The sequence below is a fragment of the Gobio gobio genome, assembly GCF_949357685.1.
Source record: "Gobio gobio genome assembly, chromosome: 22".
Lineage (NCBI taxonomy): Eukaryota > Metazoa > Chordata > Actinopteri > Cypriniformes > Gobionidae > Gobio > Gobio gobio.
Window position 1 is genome coordinate 21,524,248 of NC_137118.1, and position 16,649 is coordinate 21,540,896.

The 16,649-nt window shown below is 37.1% G+C and overlaps 1 protein-coding gene across 1 annotated transcript in view; it reads left to right on the forward strand.

The window, feature by feature from the left end:
- The window catches only part of galt (galactose-1-phosphate uridylyltransferase), a 152,792-nt gene that overhangs the window by 112,458 nt on the left and 23,685 nt on the right, over positions 1–16,649 (forward strand). The window contains exon 9 of the mRNA XM_079804553.1: positions 2,745–2,828. Coding sequence (XP_079660679.1) covers positions 2,745–2,828 — 84 coding nt within the window. The remainder of the gene's footprint in view (positions 1–2,744; positions 2,829–16,649) is intronic.

Below are 16,649 nucleotides of genomic sequence, written 5' to 3' on the forward strand. Positions count from 1 at the left end.
TAAAGCACCTAGGCATCCAGACTGCTTCTGCAAACATTTGTGAAAGAATGGGTCGCTCTCAGGAGCTCAGTGAATTCAAGCATAGTGCTGTGATAGGTTAGCCTGGATGCCAGCCGAATTTAGCCCCGCCCACAATTTTTTTTTGCTCGGGCAATTCGGTCTGGACTCGCTCCATAGAGGAGTAATTATGCCCGAACAGAAACTGTTCGGACCAATGAAATTGTCAGGGCGGGCTTTAGACGATGATGGACAGATGATAAACAGTAACGTAATCATCCACGTCATCGAAGGCTCTTGGGTTGAATTTGCTCTTATCCTAAACGGAGAACTTGTTCGTATATGCATTCACCTTCACTATTTCTATCAGAAACGATGATCGTGTTGGTAAGTACTCTGAGTATCCTTAAATAATTTTTTTACTGGCAAAGATTGTTTACACTCATCTTTTTCTTGTAACGTTACTTAATTCAGCGTGCGTGCAGACAGGGTTTCCAAGTGTTTTTGCAATGTCGCGCACAATTGCTACTCAAAACTATAGCCCAAAACAATAACTTTCCGGGGTGTTCTCCGGAAAAAAATGGCGTTTGGTTGGCAAAATATGTTATTTTGGCAAGGTTGCCTGCTAAAATTCGCATTCCTGGGTTTATATAATCACATAATTGGGGTCGCTTCAACCCGCGGACATGGAGAAAAACACGGACTTGGCAACACAGTGCAGTTGACTTCTGTTGACATTTGACAACTAACGTTACGCGTCGCTCCGTTGCTCTGATTGGTTGTGGGTCTATCCAATTGAGGTCTTTCCTGGCTCGGTTGAAACACGCCCCATAATCAAAGCTCAATGGAGCGGTACCAGACTCAAATTCTGACTAGAATTGAGTATGGCCACGCCAGGCTAGTGATAGGTTGCCACCTGTGCAATAAGTCTATACGTGAAATTTCTTCACTACTAAATATTCTACAGTCAACTGTTAGATGTATTATAACAAAGTGGAAGCAATTGGGAACAACAGCAACTCAGCCATGAAGTGGTAGGCCACGTAAAATCACAGAGTGGGATCAGCGCATGCTGAGGCGCACAGTGCGTAGAAGTCGACAACTTTCTGCAGAGTCAGTAGCTACAGACCTCCAAACTTTGTGTGGTCTTCAGATTAGCTCAAGAACAGTGCGTAGAGAGCTTCATGGAATGGGTTTCCATGGCCAAGCAGCTGCATCCAAGCCTTACATCATGGTGTAATGCACGCCACCACTGGACAATGGAGATGTGTTCTCTGGAGTGATGAATCACGCTTCTCTGTCTGGCAATCCTATGGATGAGTCTGGGTTTGGCGGTTGCTAGGAGAACGATACTTGCCTGACTGCATTGTGTCAAGTGTAAAGTTTGGTGGAGGGGGGATTATGGTGTGTGGTTGTTTTTCAGGGTTTGGGCTTGGCCCCTTATTTCCAGTAAAAGGAACTCGTAATGCTTCAGCATACCAAGAAATTTTGGACAATTCCATGCTCCCAACTTTGTGGGGACAGTTTGGGGATGGCCCCTTCCTGTTCCAACTTGACCGTGCGCCAGTGCACAAAGCAAGGTCCATAAAGACATGGATGATCGAGTTTGGTGTGGAGGAACTTGACTGACCTCCAACCCGATAGAACACCTTTGGGATGAATTAGAGCAGAGACTGTGAGCCAGGCCTTCTCGTCCAACATCAGAGCCTGACCTCACAAATGAGCTTAGAAGAATGGTCAAAGATTCCCATAAACCCTCCTAAACCTTGTGGAAAGCCTTCACAGAAGAGTTGAGTCTGTTATAGCTGCAAATCTTCAAATCTTTTGACAATATAGTGCATCCCAAATGTTTAAAAACTGCTCTCTTTTTTTTGTATCCTCATCTTTATTTTTTATATTGCCTGTGCATAAATTTGTTGGCTTCCGATGCTGATCACACTATAAATAAATGTGCAATCACTTACTTTAATGTCCCCTGTGTTAACTTCTGTATGACAGAGTGCTGCATAAGGTCTTTTTATCATTATTTTGCACATTTGGGTCAGTTCAGGACCATGATCTGTTCTTACTGGATATTGGCCACATTTAAAACAACAATGTGAACAGCTATACAAAAAAAAATCTGATCTGAGCAATAAATCTGAATTGAGCGCTACAGCTCGCAGTGTGAACGTAGCCTAAGCCACACCATGCCATTAAGGTGCAACTACCCAAAAGCAAGATCTTGAGAATTAAATATTGTCAAACTTTGGTTTCTTTTAACTTGATGGACCAAGATTGTTTTTGGCTCAGCTGTTCCACTATCAAACTTTATTAAATCTGAGCCCTGATTTACTGTCATTATTTTTTAAATTACCAAGGCAGCTGTTGTTTTGCTGGGAAAAACAAGCTTGTATTCACCAGCATGTCTTGTAATCATGAATCACTCTTGAAGGACAAATGTGATTTACTGACTGGAGCGGTCAGAAGGTCGCTTCTTTCTGAAGCGATACATGTTGTCCTTTCATTTAGCAAGGAGGACGCAAACCATCCATCTTAGTTTTGGTGGGTCTGTGTGTGAGTCTAGTTTTGTTTGGCTGAAAAACAAAATGAATGCTCCTCCTGGCCATGAAAGTCGTCTGGGTGAAGTGCATGGCGTCTGTAATGAATCCAGGCTGAAGAAAACGCAAGCAATATTGGTGGAAAATTGAAGTCAGTTCTTTCCAGTTCAACCTTTTTTATTGTTCTCTCTCTTTCCTTTCCCACAGGTCTGGCATCCATAATGAAAAGACTCCTGACGAAATATGACAACCTCTTTGAGGTCTCCTTCCCCTATTCAATGGGATGGCACGGTAAGAGAATGCATCTAATATTGCAATCATAGAAGAGAAGGTGGTGGAGGGGGGCATTTTTCCCCACAAACGGGAGGTGTTGCCACTTGTCTTGTTTCCATGGAGAACAATAAAAAGGAGGCAGGGAAAGATGCTCCCTTCCTTTTTTTACTGCCCTCCGCTCAGTAACTTGTGGCATTGTCTGCGGTTCAGTGTTGCATGTCAGCCATGCCATACAGTTCAAGAATGGATGTTAAAGTGACTCGCAGCCTCAAGTAAAACTGTCAAGGTGTTTTAGGCAAATTGCTTGCGGATTAAGCTCTGATGGCTCTTTACTCAATACTGCAAATTTAAAATACATATATATTTTTTTCATTGATAATGGGAAATGCGGGTGTGACTCATCAGGGGCTGATGAATTATTCATGAACAACATTACTCTCTGGGTAATTATGGTTGTGTGCTCTTCTTAAAGAGCTGCTGTGGCTATAAACTCACAGTTATGCTGGAGGGTGTGGCTGAAGTGCCAATGTTGAAGAAGCTTATTTAAGATGGACAGATAGACAGTTGAATAGATTGACAGACATAGACAGACACTTGATGTGCAGGCAGATAAATAGACATACAGACAGATAGACAAGATAGATAGACAGACAGACAGACAGTCAGTCAGTCAGTCAGTCAGACAGACAGAGAGATGACAGACAGGCAGATAGATAGATAGATAGATAGATAGATAGATAGATAGATAGATAGATAGATAGATAGATAGATAGATAGATAGATAGATAGATAGATAGATAGATAGATAGATAGATAGATAGATAGATAGATAGATAGATAGATAGATAGATAGATAGATAGATAGATAGATAGATAGATAGATAGATAGATAGATAGATAGATAGATAGATAGATAGATAGATACAATATTTTACAACATGTTTACAACATTTAAACTCATGTAACAAACATTTTAGAAGTAAATGTTAAACATTTAAAAGTAATTCAAGTGTAATCAACCTGTATCTTATCCCATTTCCACCGTATCAGCAATGTTTCTCGAGCCTGAGATGAACTCGTGGTCTGCGAGTGGACTTTGAACTTCAGACCGCCGTCCTGCTTTTCACTCATAGCTCAAAGATGCTGCAACGCGCCTGACTCCATAACCTGCCAATAAACAAACAGTGCGCAGTTTTAAGAACATTTTATCGTCCAAATTAATTATATTCATTATCTTAAGGAATAAAGTTGTGTGTTTTGAGCAAGGCACCAGGGGCTTCAAAGACAGATTCCTCCGCACTCGTTTAACGTTACTCACATTGTGTCCCTTTATGTTGTTTTCCATTAAATAAAAATATTTTAAGCACAGTAATAATTTTATAGATAAAATAAAACACACAAACTGGAATTTCACAGAGGAAATGTTCCAATTCTGCGACGCTGAGAAGAAGGAGCTGCTCTGGAGACTGAAGAGAATTCAAACAGCCCACGCTCAATCAACCGTCGAGCTGTCGTCACGTCAGTGGGCGGGGGAGGGGTGCATTGTATTAATCGAGTAAACTTACTAAATTTCTTCAGTGTGTGTTAAATATTAATAATCTTGATTTGTATTAAGTAATATTTGTGGTTCTTCAAACAGATCGATTTAATTCTCCTTTCTCAAATATTTTGATAGAAATTTCACAAATATATTAAGTATATTTTAAATAAATAATTGGTTATTCGAACACTAAATTCTTTTCGTGAAAAAAACTTAAATATAACTGTAAATTGGAGACAAAATTAACTGTTGGATTTTTAGTCAATTATTTTGGTATGTTCAACTCAAAACATCAAGTAAATTATATTTAGGAATGTTATTAAGTTAATAAAGTTAATTATTACTGTGATATTTACTAAGACACTGAATTATTTTTTAGAGTGTAGATAGATAGATAGATAGATAGATAGATAGATAGATAGATAGATAGATAGATAGATAGATAGATAGATAGATAGATAGATAGATAGATAGATAGATAGATAGATAGATAGATAGATAGATAGATAGATAGATAGATAGATAGATAGATAGATAGATAGATAGATAGATAGATAGATAGATAGATAGATAGATAGGACGGACAGATGGATGGATGGATAGATACATATATAGATAGTTAGTTTGGATAGTTTTAATTTATAAATAAACATTGGGTAAACTATTCATATTTTGTTATAAATCTGAATATATCTATCCTCATCATGCCACACATGCTCACTGTCAAAGAGGTGCTTGTGGTGAAGCATCACTTCATGCCTGTAGTAGAAATGATAGCAGAGAATGATTGACACCTTATGCTGCGCTCTAGCCCCTGGGCTCTCTTTCAGTAGCGGGCAGAGGGTCTGCCACGGGAGGACGCGCACTGAGGCTGATTTAATCTCAAATCTTGTTATGGCTTCAGCCGACCAGCCGCTGCACACTCAGATGATTCTCATAGTCGGTGAATGGCTGCTTTAGTGCCGGGCCACAAATCTGACACCTGTCGCCAGTAAACCTCCAAATCTCTGACCTATGGGAGTGCACGGTATAGCACTGAGCATTTCCCAGCAAACACCTATGGGGCGGCTTAATGAAACAGATTCTTTGACTTTCCCTCTTGCTCCTTCTAACATACACTTAATGCCCACAATATTCATTATTTCTTGATGATATAATCACCGGCACTCCTGCTGGATTGATTACATCACTGACGTGCCCGGCTGTTGTTTTACCCAGTGTGCACCGGCAGCGAGAGCATCCATCATGTAAATGATTCATTCGCTTCATTCGGCTCGCATTTGCCAGGCAGTCGAGTGTTCACAGGCTTCCACCTCGTTGTTACAATTAGCGATGTGTGAATTTAAAAGGGAAGAGAGAGATAACGAGATGCTTCTGCCATCAGTGAATATATAAAGGATTTCATCACGGTCTGAGACCTCACGAGTGTGTTAGAAAGCGTTCATTTAATGTGCAGTTTGACAAGGTTTTGCTTTGCAGGAAATAAGAACTGTATAGTTTAAGAGTAGTTTAGGTTTTTAATTAAAGGAGTTGCTGGGTAGAAGGGAAATAGCGTGAGTAACAGGAAAAGCTCAAGTAATGACGTCCTTGGGTTTGTTCTGATTAACTCCTTGGCACTGGACTACACATTTTTTATGTTTAAAGTCATACCGAAAAATACTTACTATAACTTTTTTACCATGCCTTCATTATTTATTTTTGCTTTGTTTTTAAAAGGGATATTTCACCCAAAAAATAACAATTCGATCATCATTTATGCGCTCTTGTGTAGTTCCAAACCTGTCTTTCTGTCTTAATAAAAATAAAATACGGTTTTACTGTTTAACCTTTGTCCCAGACCCTGAATTTCAAATCTTAAAATATGAAAATGTATCATATATATCAAAATAACTCCTCAAAAATACATATTTAAAATGATAATAATCTAAACAAAAAGGGATTTTATATTATATATATATATATATATATATATATATATATATATATATATATATATATATATATATATATATATATATATATATATATATATATATATATATATATTTATGACTAAGAAGGCAGCATTTATTTGATAAAAATACAGTAAAACAGTAATATTGTGCAATATTATTACAATTTAAAATAGATATTTTATATTTAAATTTATTTTCAAATGTCATTTATTCCTGTGATGCAGAGCTGAATTTTCAGCATCATTACTCCAGCCTTCAGTTTCACATGATCCTTTAGAAATCATTCTAATATGCTGATTTGATGCTTAAGAAACATTTCTGATTATTATTATTAATTCATTTGGAATTAAGAACAGCATTTATTTTGAAATAATGTCTTTACTGTGATTTAAAAAAAAATGCTGAATAAAAGTATTAATTTCTTTAAATAAAATCATACTTATCCCACAAATTTAACAGTAGTTCAACTTTTGTCAAAATGATGAATGCAAGGAATGCATTTCTGAGACCTTTAAACTAGATATGTATAGGATTTTGTTACTTCCTGGTTTTCGATAAGCAAGCTTGGACATTTCCGGTGAAGTGTTAGCTGTCATTCTATACTCGCTGTACATGGACACAAAACCATCAATGGTTGGCTTTTTTAATGTTGTGTTTATATTTTTAATGCAGTTATCACACTTACTTAATTTTGCCAATGAACCATTTTATTGATTGCGATCAATTTCAATCAATCAAAGCTTATGGGAACGTTGCAATAAGAAACACTGTGTCTGTAATTGGACATGCACATATTTTTCCAGCACTTGTGAAGATGACCAAAAACATTATTTGTTCATCCTTCTGCAATTGTTCCACGTTTCATGGTGTAGGGAATACGACAGTCATATTTTTTTCCACACGTTTCGATTTTGAATAAATATTAAACATTATAAAATCACTAGCTTTAAAAATAAATGTTGTCAAGGTGAAGTATAAGGTACTCACAAAGTATCATGAAAAACAAAAACTTTTATTGTGAATGAATTAGACTGAAAGCTAGCACTGCGCTCTCTCTTTATAATCACTGACATAAGCGGTCTTTCAGCACACTTGTGAAAACTCCCATTTTGTTCAATGAATCGAACTAAAGTGCACAGTAAATCTTTAATTTACAAAAGTGAAAGTGTGAAAACTGATGGTCGAATTGAATTGCTGAGGAGGAACACTGAGGGACGCATCGTTTTTAATGTTGTTTTACATTTGAATAACAAAGTGACTATATTCTGATTATAAACTAAGTATTACACTATTGATGTAGTTAAAGCTACCTCAGGACATTGAAGATACTGACACGCCAACAAGTGACATTTCACCGGAAGTTTTCCAGCTGGCTTATATCATTGCGGAAGTTCTTAAGAACATTCCGTGCATATGGTCAATTGACAGATTTGCATTGGATACATTGGAAAAATAAAGTATAGTGAGAGTGAAATTATGTTTTAAGGTTTAAGAAACATGCTTCTACCGTTCATAACCACTCCTGAAGACGTCCTGAAGAACATTTATCCTCAGCTATTAATTATATAGTTTATACAGTATGTAAATCTAGAATACAATCCAACATATGCACATCTGCTCATAGCTTTATATAAAAGGCCAGGATCCTGGTATGTCAGTCAGTGAATTAAGCTTTAGATAGTAAGCAGTTTCAGTACTGAATCAGTTCTAGGTGAGAACATTGCCTTTATTCTTTCATAGGAAAAAGTTGCTCTTTTCTCTTTCATATTTGTGCACAGGTTTTCATTCAACCAGGTCATTGTAGGCATTGAAAAGCATCTGGACATGGTTTATCTGAATGGATAAACCAAGTCCAGATGCTTTTGACCGAATTCACCCAGGCGTTCCCTAATGTCGGTGTTACATCCAAAAAAGACCCTTCTTGTCATGCTCTCCCCATTTATTTTTCATTGACCCGTATCATTTGTTATGAATAATGAATGTTAACGTTTTCAGTTGAAAAGAAAAACATAGAAAGGAATTCAAACTAAGTCCATTCAATGTCAGAATTCACCTCCTTTTATGAGAGTCTACTCTGCTCTGATTGGTCAGATGGCCCAGTCTGTTGTAATTGGTCTAATCTGCTCTGATTGGTCAGATGGCCCAGTCTGTTGTAATTGGTCTACTCTGTTCTGATTGGTCAGATGGCCTAGTCTGTGGTGATTGGTCTACTCTGCTCTGAATGGTCAGATGGCCTAATCTATTGTGATTGGTCTACTCTTTTCTGATCGATCAGTGGCCTAATCTGTTGTGATTGGTCTACTTTGCTCTGATTGGTCACATGGCTCAGTCGGTTGTGATTGATGTACTCTGCTCTGATTCGTCAGGTGGCCCAGTCTGTTGTGATTGGTCTACTCTGCTCTATTTGGTCAGATGGTCCAGTCTTTTGTGATTGGTCTACTCTGATCTGATTGGTCAGATGTCCGAGTCTGTTGTGATTGGTCTACTTGACTCTGATTGGTCAGATGGCCTAGTCTGTTGGGATTGGTCTACTCTGCTCTGATTGGTCATCACTCATTTCTACGATTTTTGCTTGCCGTATGAATAAATATACATAATACATTTCCTGTAGACGTACTGTAGGCCCTGTCCTCACGATCACGGGTATTTTCTAAACCACAGCTTTTTCTACGTGGTTTGGCTGTTCGTCCACACGCAAACGCAGTATCCGATTACTGAAACCGGACTTTTTTGAAAACTCCGGCCAGGGTGAAGATATTCAGAAACTCTGGTTGCAGCGTTGTCGTGTAGATGGTGAAACCAGAGATTTGGGCTTGTTAAGTCGAAGTGTGCGCCGTTCTCTCCTTTGTTTGACGTCAGATTGTGCGCCATTATCTCTTTTGTTTACATGAGTCGAGTCTATGCAATGGCGGACATAGCTTTTAATAACTCTGCTAACAGCGCTTATCACATGTTTACAAATACATGCGCAGTTATCTCATTGTATTGCAGAACAGAGGCGCCAGAATGCAATAATACAAAATAGTAAGGCAAGTGTGTGAAGCTTCAGTCCACTTGGGCCCTGCCCCATACAGTTACCTGTCACTGAGTCCAAAGTAAAAGAACTTGTAGAAGGGTTTTACTGAACCCATGGCATCCCTCAGTGCTTCGGTGCCGTGGATGGGACCCATGTGGAAATCAGGCAGCCAATCATAGCGTGGTTTTGCATTTTCATGTGGACAGAGATGCTTGTGTGGACGCGTTTGTTTTTTAAAACGGAGGAAAAATCTGGTTATAAAAATACCTGTGTACGTGTGGACTAGGCCTTACACATAGTGGTTCGTTTTGCATGCAGCACCAGTCATATTTGGTTAAGAATGTGTAAAAATCCAGTTTTATTAATTTATTTTAAATCCACCAGTCTCAATTCTTTATGACTTTTTAATAAGGCCTAGCGAGGGATCTTTAAGACCCTTTGACAGGGTTGTCAGAGGATATATGAGCGGAAAAATGTGCTAACGATGGCTGCGATGCTGGACTTGGGCTCTTGGCCCGTCTTTCTATTGGCCAGACTTCTGCTGCACTGGGGGCAGAGCGCCGTATGACTGTCACGTCCAATATCAATACATGAAAACTGCCCTCTCTCACAGCCAATAAGTCTTGCTGCAGAAACCTTACTCAGCACTGCCCGTGGCCTAGAGAGCATTATAAAATCTGATTTATAACTGAACGAATAAACCCAGCCAGGTTTAAATTATTCAGTCATGTATCATACAGTAGTCGCATTTGCCTTTTATATATGTTGGTTGAATAATGCAGAGAAGATTATTAATTTCTTGGTGAATTGGATTTGTTTTGTTTTTTTCTTTATAATCCTGTGTATTTGAATCTCTTTAATTGGACTTTTGCTTGATGGATTTTGTATACATGTTTCTCAAAATGCCACTTGTGTAAAGCTTACAGAATAAAATGGCACAATTATTTGAGAAACACAAAAAGAGAATCATAATCCACAATCATTCATTAAATATAAATTAATATTATTTGTCAACTACATTTATGAACATGTATGCATATGCAAAACAATTCATTATGTGAATTGCTATGAATGAATTGTTGGTTTGCGAATGATCCCTACATGTTGTTTAGCATTGGCTATTTCATAACTTCAAATGTGCTTTATACTGTCATCTATTAATAATGCCTCACTGTTTTGATTCTGTTGTTCATAACTCGTGTTGCATCAAGAAAATCAACTCATATGCTGCCCCTTGTATTTGCAAAGTATTTTATTCACTAGAAACTGACTCTACAATGTAATATATGTCAAACTTTTTGTGGTTTGACTTGCTCACAATTTACTCTCAATACTTCAATGTGGATATGTGACCTGATATAATTTATGACATTTTAAATTGTAATATTTAATGAAAGTGTAATTCCAGAGGATGAAACCTCTCTCCTAATGATTAATATTTAATTCAATTCATTAATATTTATATTAATATAACTAAAAGGTTTGAAAAGTCGAATTAGTTAAAGCATGATCACCTGTTATGCTTGTTTTATATAGTCTGTGTGTGTGTGTGCGTGTGCGTGTTTAAATGGATATATTCATTTATATTTTGTATGTACCTATGTTACATTTTATTAATTCATTTTGTATTATTATTGATTAATAGGTAGGAAGACGATGGGAGAAGCATGAAGTGCAAATCACTTCAAACAGGCAGATAGGGACACACAACGTGATTCACGGGAAGACTTACAATACCAAACAAGGAGTGACAGAAATGGTAGAACTTAAATAGGGAACACAGACGAGGATGATAACACATAATGAACATAATGAACTAATGATGGGAAAACTAGAACAAAGGAGCATGTGACAGGAAGAACACAGGAAGTCCATTGAACAAAACTGAACATAACAGTTACAATTACACATATCAGAAATTCATAACATGAAAGAATAGATTTTGGTCATACCAACCCCTATTGATTTATACTTTTGTCATTTATTCACATCGGATTTTTGCAACCTGCTAATTGTCCCAAAGCAAGCAGTGATCTGATATCAGACGATAATACATTAATTCTTTCAAATACTGCAAGTTATAAGACTAAATTAGATTTTAGGCTCTGCTTCTTCCAACCTTAATTGAAGTCAGATGCATTGTGTGATAACACTGAAGGGGCCACATGAGACCGGCCAATAGTGAGACAGTACATCATCTCTCCTCCCATTCCTTCATCTTTAAGAACCTAATTTAATGAAATCGTCATGCTTTCTGATTTTTATTCTCCAGCTCAGTGGTTTCTCACACTCCCCCTATAATCTCCTTCTCATTCTCAATCACAACAGATACAAAAAAATAAAATAAAATAAAAATGAAATATAAAATAACCTAAACAACATAACATGAAGTACTGGATCAGTCATGATTGTTCCACCGATATCAGCTCCGGTGCTTTAATCTGCAGCTGATAATTGCGAGGAGCAGTCATCTGTCAAATCCCTCTCCTGCTCCTTAACAAAAGGAGTGAGTGTAGTCGAGCTTTGCAATTATTTTAATGGCAGTAATGGAGCCTGTGAAATCAGCAAAGATGGTCCATTAAACAATTGCAGAGCAAAGCAATAGAAGTTTTGAAAGATGGACTTTACACTAGGAAGAACAAAGATATCTGAAGATAACAGAGATGAGCAGATATAATGGCTGGTACAGTACATAGACGTTTGTGCCTGATCTTTTCTAGAAAGATATTGAATTTCTGGGCTGAATTGATTTTTCTGAATCTACCAGGTATGATGTTGTTAAGAAACAAGCATTCAGCATTTATAGATTTACTTTAAAAGTTTATCCGAGAGCGAAAGTGAGATGTAGAGAAGATTGCCACACCTTGAAAGAGATGTCTCATTTTCGTGTATTAAGCACTTCGATCTGAGGATAATCAAGGTCATACATGGAAAATAAATGAAACTCTCTGAAGAGAAGGACAAATTCTCTGATGCCAGATAAGAGAACATCCTTTGGCATCAGATAACCTTTAGAGCACTGGAGAAAGATGGATAAGACCTTTCTCACTAGATAGATAGTCAAGCTCTGTTAGATCAGTGATTCCCAACTGGTTTGGCTTCTGGTTGTCCAGGTGACAACTCAATACAGTACCAAATAAGTTTATCATACAAAATTAAACAAACATGTGCTTAAAATCAGCATTGTGTATGTTTGGATAGGTGCTGAAACTTAACATATGGACGTATTGGCGGCATTTAAACGTAGCATTATTGCGTTTTTACAGCTAAAAAACTTAAAATATTTACAAATCTTTCATTTCATAAAGATATCTGTATAATTTCCCTTTTACCATTTTACAGATAGATGTAAGATCCCCTGACCCTAATTAAAACGATATGTTGAGCTGCTAAACCTAAACCTACCCCTAAACCTACCCATAACCTTTTCTCAAAACGATGTACTGTTATAAATAAAAGCATAAAGGACAGACGAGTAATCATAATCATTTATTTGTATTTATTTTTTTGCGAAAATGTCAATAGTAGTTCAAATATCACACGAGTAGCAGTGCGATATGGCTGTATATCAGCACGGTGTAGGTAATCATAGCGTCCTGATATACAGCCATATCACAGAGGTACGAGTGTGATATTGCGTTTATACAACAGTTTGACGGCACAACTCTGAAAATAATTAAGAAATAACAAATGTCTTTAAAAGTAACTAAGAGAGAGAAAGTAACTAAATTAGTGTGTTACCTGCATCTGATATAGCATTCATTCTTCAGGTCATTGTCCATAATATCCATTATAAAAAATCTTTTTGAATATCCGCTAAGGATAGCAATATCTTTGTCCTTTTAAGAGTTAAGGGGATTTCCCAAGACATAACTTCCTTGTTTTGACTCATGCATACAGTCTTTGCCGTAATGTAACTTTTACTGAAGTCCATTTCAAAATCACTAATGGACCCTTTCTTAAAGGTCCCGTTTTTCGTGTTTTTTTGAAGCTTTGATTGTGTTTACAGTGTGCAATATAACATGTGTTCATGTTTCATATGTAAAAAAACACAGTATTTTTCACACAATTTACTTATCTGTATACTGCTGTTTTCACTGTCCTCAAAACGGCCTGAGAATTTCCTCGTTCTATGAAGTCCCTTCTTCAGAAATACGTAACGAGTTCTGATTGTGCCAGCGATTCCCGTGTTGTGATTCGACAGCAGCTTAGCTCACGTTGCCCGGAAAGCTCACGCCTCTTACCATAACAGGGAGATGCATGCGCTCAAACTACAGCCCCTGAAGGCAAAACAAAGGTGATTTGACTACGGGATGAAAATAACAGCGTCTGAACGACATGGCGACAAACGCAACCGAACCGAACCGAACCGAACGCAACACTTCGTCTTCTCCACGAGGGAGCAACAAGACCACGCCCCCTTTTTCACGTATTATTGTGGGAGGAGGTTAGTCGACAAGCTGCTCTACTGACGTAATTAAAGCAGGATGTACATGGATGTATTCCAAACCGGCCGTTCGCTGTAGGCTTTGAAAGGGAACTTCTGTCAAATAAAATATCTCGCTTGGCATTGAACTTTGAGCTTTATAATTTTACAGGTATTATTTATGCTCTAACAGCAACATTACACACTAACTAAAGTTTGAAAAATGGGATCACGAAGAACAGGACCTTTAATACCACATATGCCATTATTTATATAAAATTATATTTATTGAGCAACAATACCTAAATTAACAACAATAGTTATTATAAAAACAATAGGAAATAAACACAAGCAAACAATTCAGTCAAACATACAAAAGAAGCACACTATTACAGGATTTAACTTATATAGCCTAATATAAAGTTATGTAACTTAATTTTCCCCTTAACCCAAATAGTTTTGCTCTGAACAAGTAATAGAAAAATACCAAAGATTGCCCATTTGATGAATTATATCTCATGTTTAACAACTATCTTTAAACAAGCCAGCGGCAAATTCCTGAAGGACTGCCCGAGATGAAGCTGTTCTCTGCGGTTACATGAACGCTGAATGGCTGCTGGCGGCCTGGAGATCGCATCTGCAAAAGCGTCTAAAAAATTGTGACACAAAATCTACATTTGTGACACAACAACAGTAGTTTTTTTTTTTTTAAATATGGTGGATTTGCTCATCCGCCATGACAGTCGCTGCAAACGGAATGATACAAACGGTGAAACGGTTCGAGTGCTGATACTGGGAGACTATTGCTTGGCTCTAAAAGGCTCTCAGCCAGTCAGATTCAAGAACCAGAAAGAACTGTTGTATAAAGTTTAATCAATATAAAAAGGCTATAATTCATGATTACACAAAATGTACAAACGAGATCCATGAGTTTCCATTAGAATGTATTGGTTTTCTGTATATTCATAATTTTGGGCTTTGGTTCTATTAAATGCAAATACACTGTAAAAAATTTAAACGGAAATGTACTGGTAATTTTCCAGTTTTACTTAAATTTCCATTAACCCTAAAACACAACATAATGCAATGCGTCAATTAAAATACTAGAAAAACACCTCTAAAAAACCTATCCAGAAAAATCATTGATATTTATACAGTAAATTCTGCCCTATTTTTACTGCCTTTTTTTTTTTACGGTGTAAAAACTAATTAGAAGTAAATGTGGTATTTTTCCTCATATAAATTAGATTAATTTGTAAAAATACTCAGTTGCTCACTCCCTATAACCATTTTAGAATTTATAGCAGTTGCTTTTGTGGTTATCTTCTTCTTATGCATGCTTGCATTGTGAATTTTTTCTTTTTTTACTTTCACATTTCCAGTAACGTAATAATGTATACAGTTTATTCTTGTGAGGTTAGGCTATATTTGTTGCAATGCATATGCTCATGGAATGTAAATGAAGGTTTATTGCATAGAACGAAATGAATTTTATGCAAGTAATGAAGATACAGGACAACAGTCATTGAAAAGACGTTTAGCAGCCAGTGGGAATATCCGATAGGGCAGACGAGAGACGTTGAGGTGCAACTAAAGTGATGGCACAGACATAGGGTTTTATTTCACTCTCTCTAGCTCTGCTCTCTTTAATGGTTTACCCATCAACAGCGTAGAACCACCTACAGAAGTTGTCAAAGCCTCTTCTTCAATATACAATGAGTAACTTGATGTGTCACTAGTCACTGTTTGAGAATGAATCTCACTTGAAGGCTGGAAAATTGCTTGATGTAGTGACACTGTTTTCAGTGACATTATAGACGGATGGGATTTTTTTTGTTTTGCTATGTTGTCTCCTCAAAGAAACCTTCTGAGAATATGTTGAAGACTGTGAACTAATTTAGATTTGGCAAACGACTTGTCTGGGTCAACAAAAAAAGCAGGGCTCCAGACTGCAACTAAATTCTTCGTAAATGTGGAAACAAAAGAATGTTAGGTAAATAAGAATTTAGTTTATTTGGGAAAAGTTTGTGTTTGTGTGGAAACTTTTTGACCATATGTGGTTTTGTCAGTTTTTATCTTCCTGCATGCAACAACATACACAGCACAAGCCGTGATGTCCAATTCGTGAACAAATTACATTTCTCCTCCAGTTCATTTGCAAAATCAATCAAAGTCGTTACTGAATTCACAACTGATTCCTTCACTAGACAGCAAGTGTTTGCTATGGCTGATTCAAAATGAACCAAAAATTGTTATTGCTGATTTTGTCAATTGTATGTGTCGAGGCTTCAAATGTCATTTGCTTCCTACTATTTTCACTGTATGAAACCACTTCATTATGCTGCTTGATATTGCAAATTGGCATTTTAAATAGATGAGACATTTTATGACTAGCTGCTCTTGTCTACTTTTGCCATGGCGTCAGAACTTGCGAAAACAAAATGGTGGCGCCTTGGGTGGAAACGTGCAGATTAAGGGGCGGTAATATTATAATAAGATTCCCTTCCTACGTCACTAGGCGAGCAAAATCTGAACGGCTCGTTTTTTCACATGCTTGCAGAGAAAGGCTTACTAAAACAAAGTTACTGGGTTGTCCTTTTTCATGTTTTCTGGATTGGTAGATGCACCGAGGACCTGATTATAGCACATGGAACAAGTCAGATTTTTATGATATGTGTCCTTTAATTCTACATTGAAAAATAAGTTGGATAATACACAAATGCAATCAGGATTACTAGAGTGAGCTTGTCAAATTGGAACTAATTTGTACAAATACAACTAGATTTTGTAGTTTGTGCTCAACGCTGATGTTCTTGAAGTGTAATAGTTAAACATTGTGGTAAATGTCAGACTATATATTCCTAAGCATACTAAATATTTGTCAGCCCTTTTTTCTTCTTTT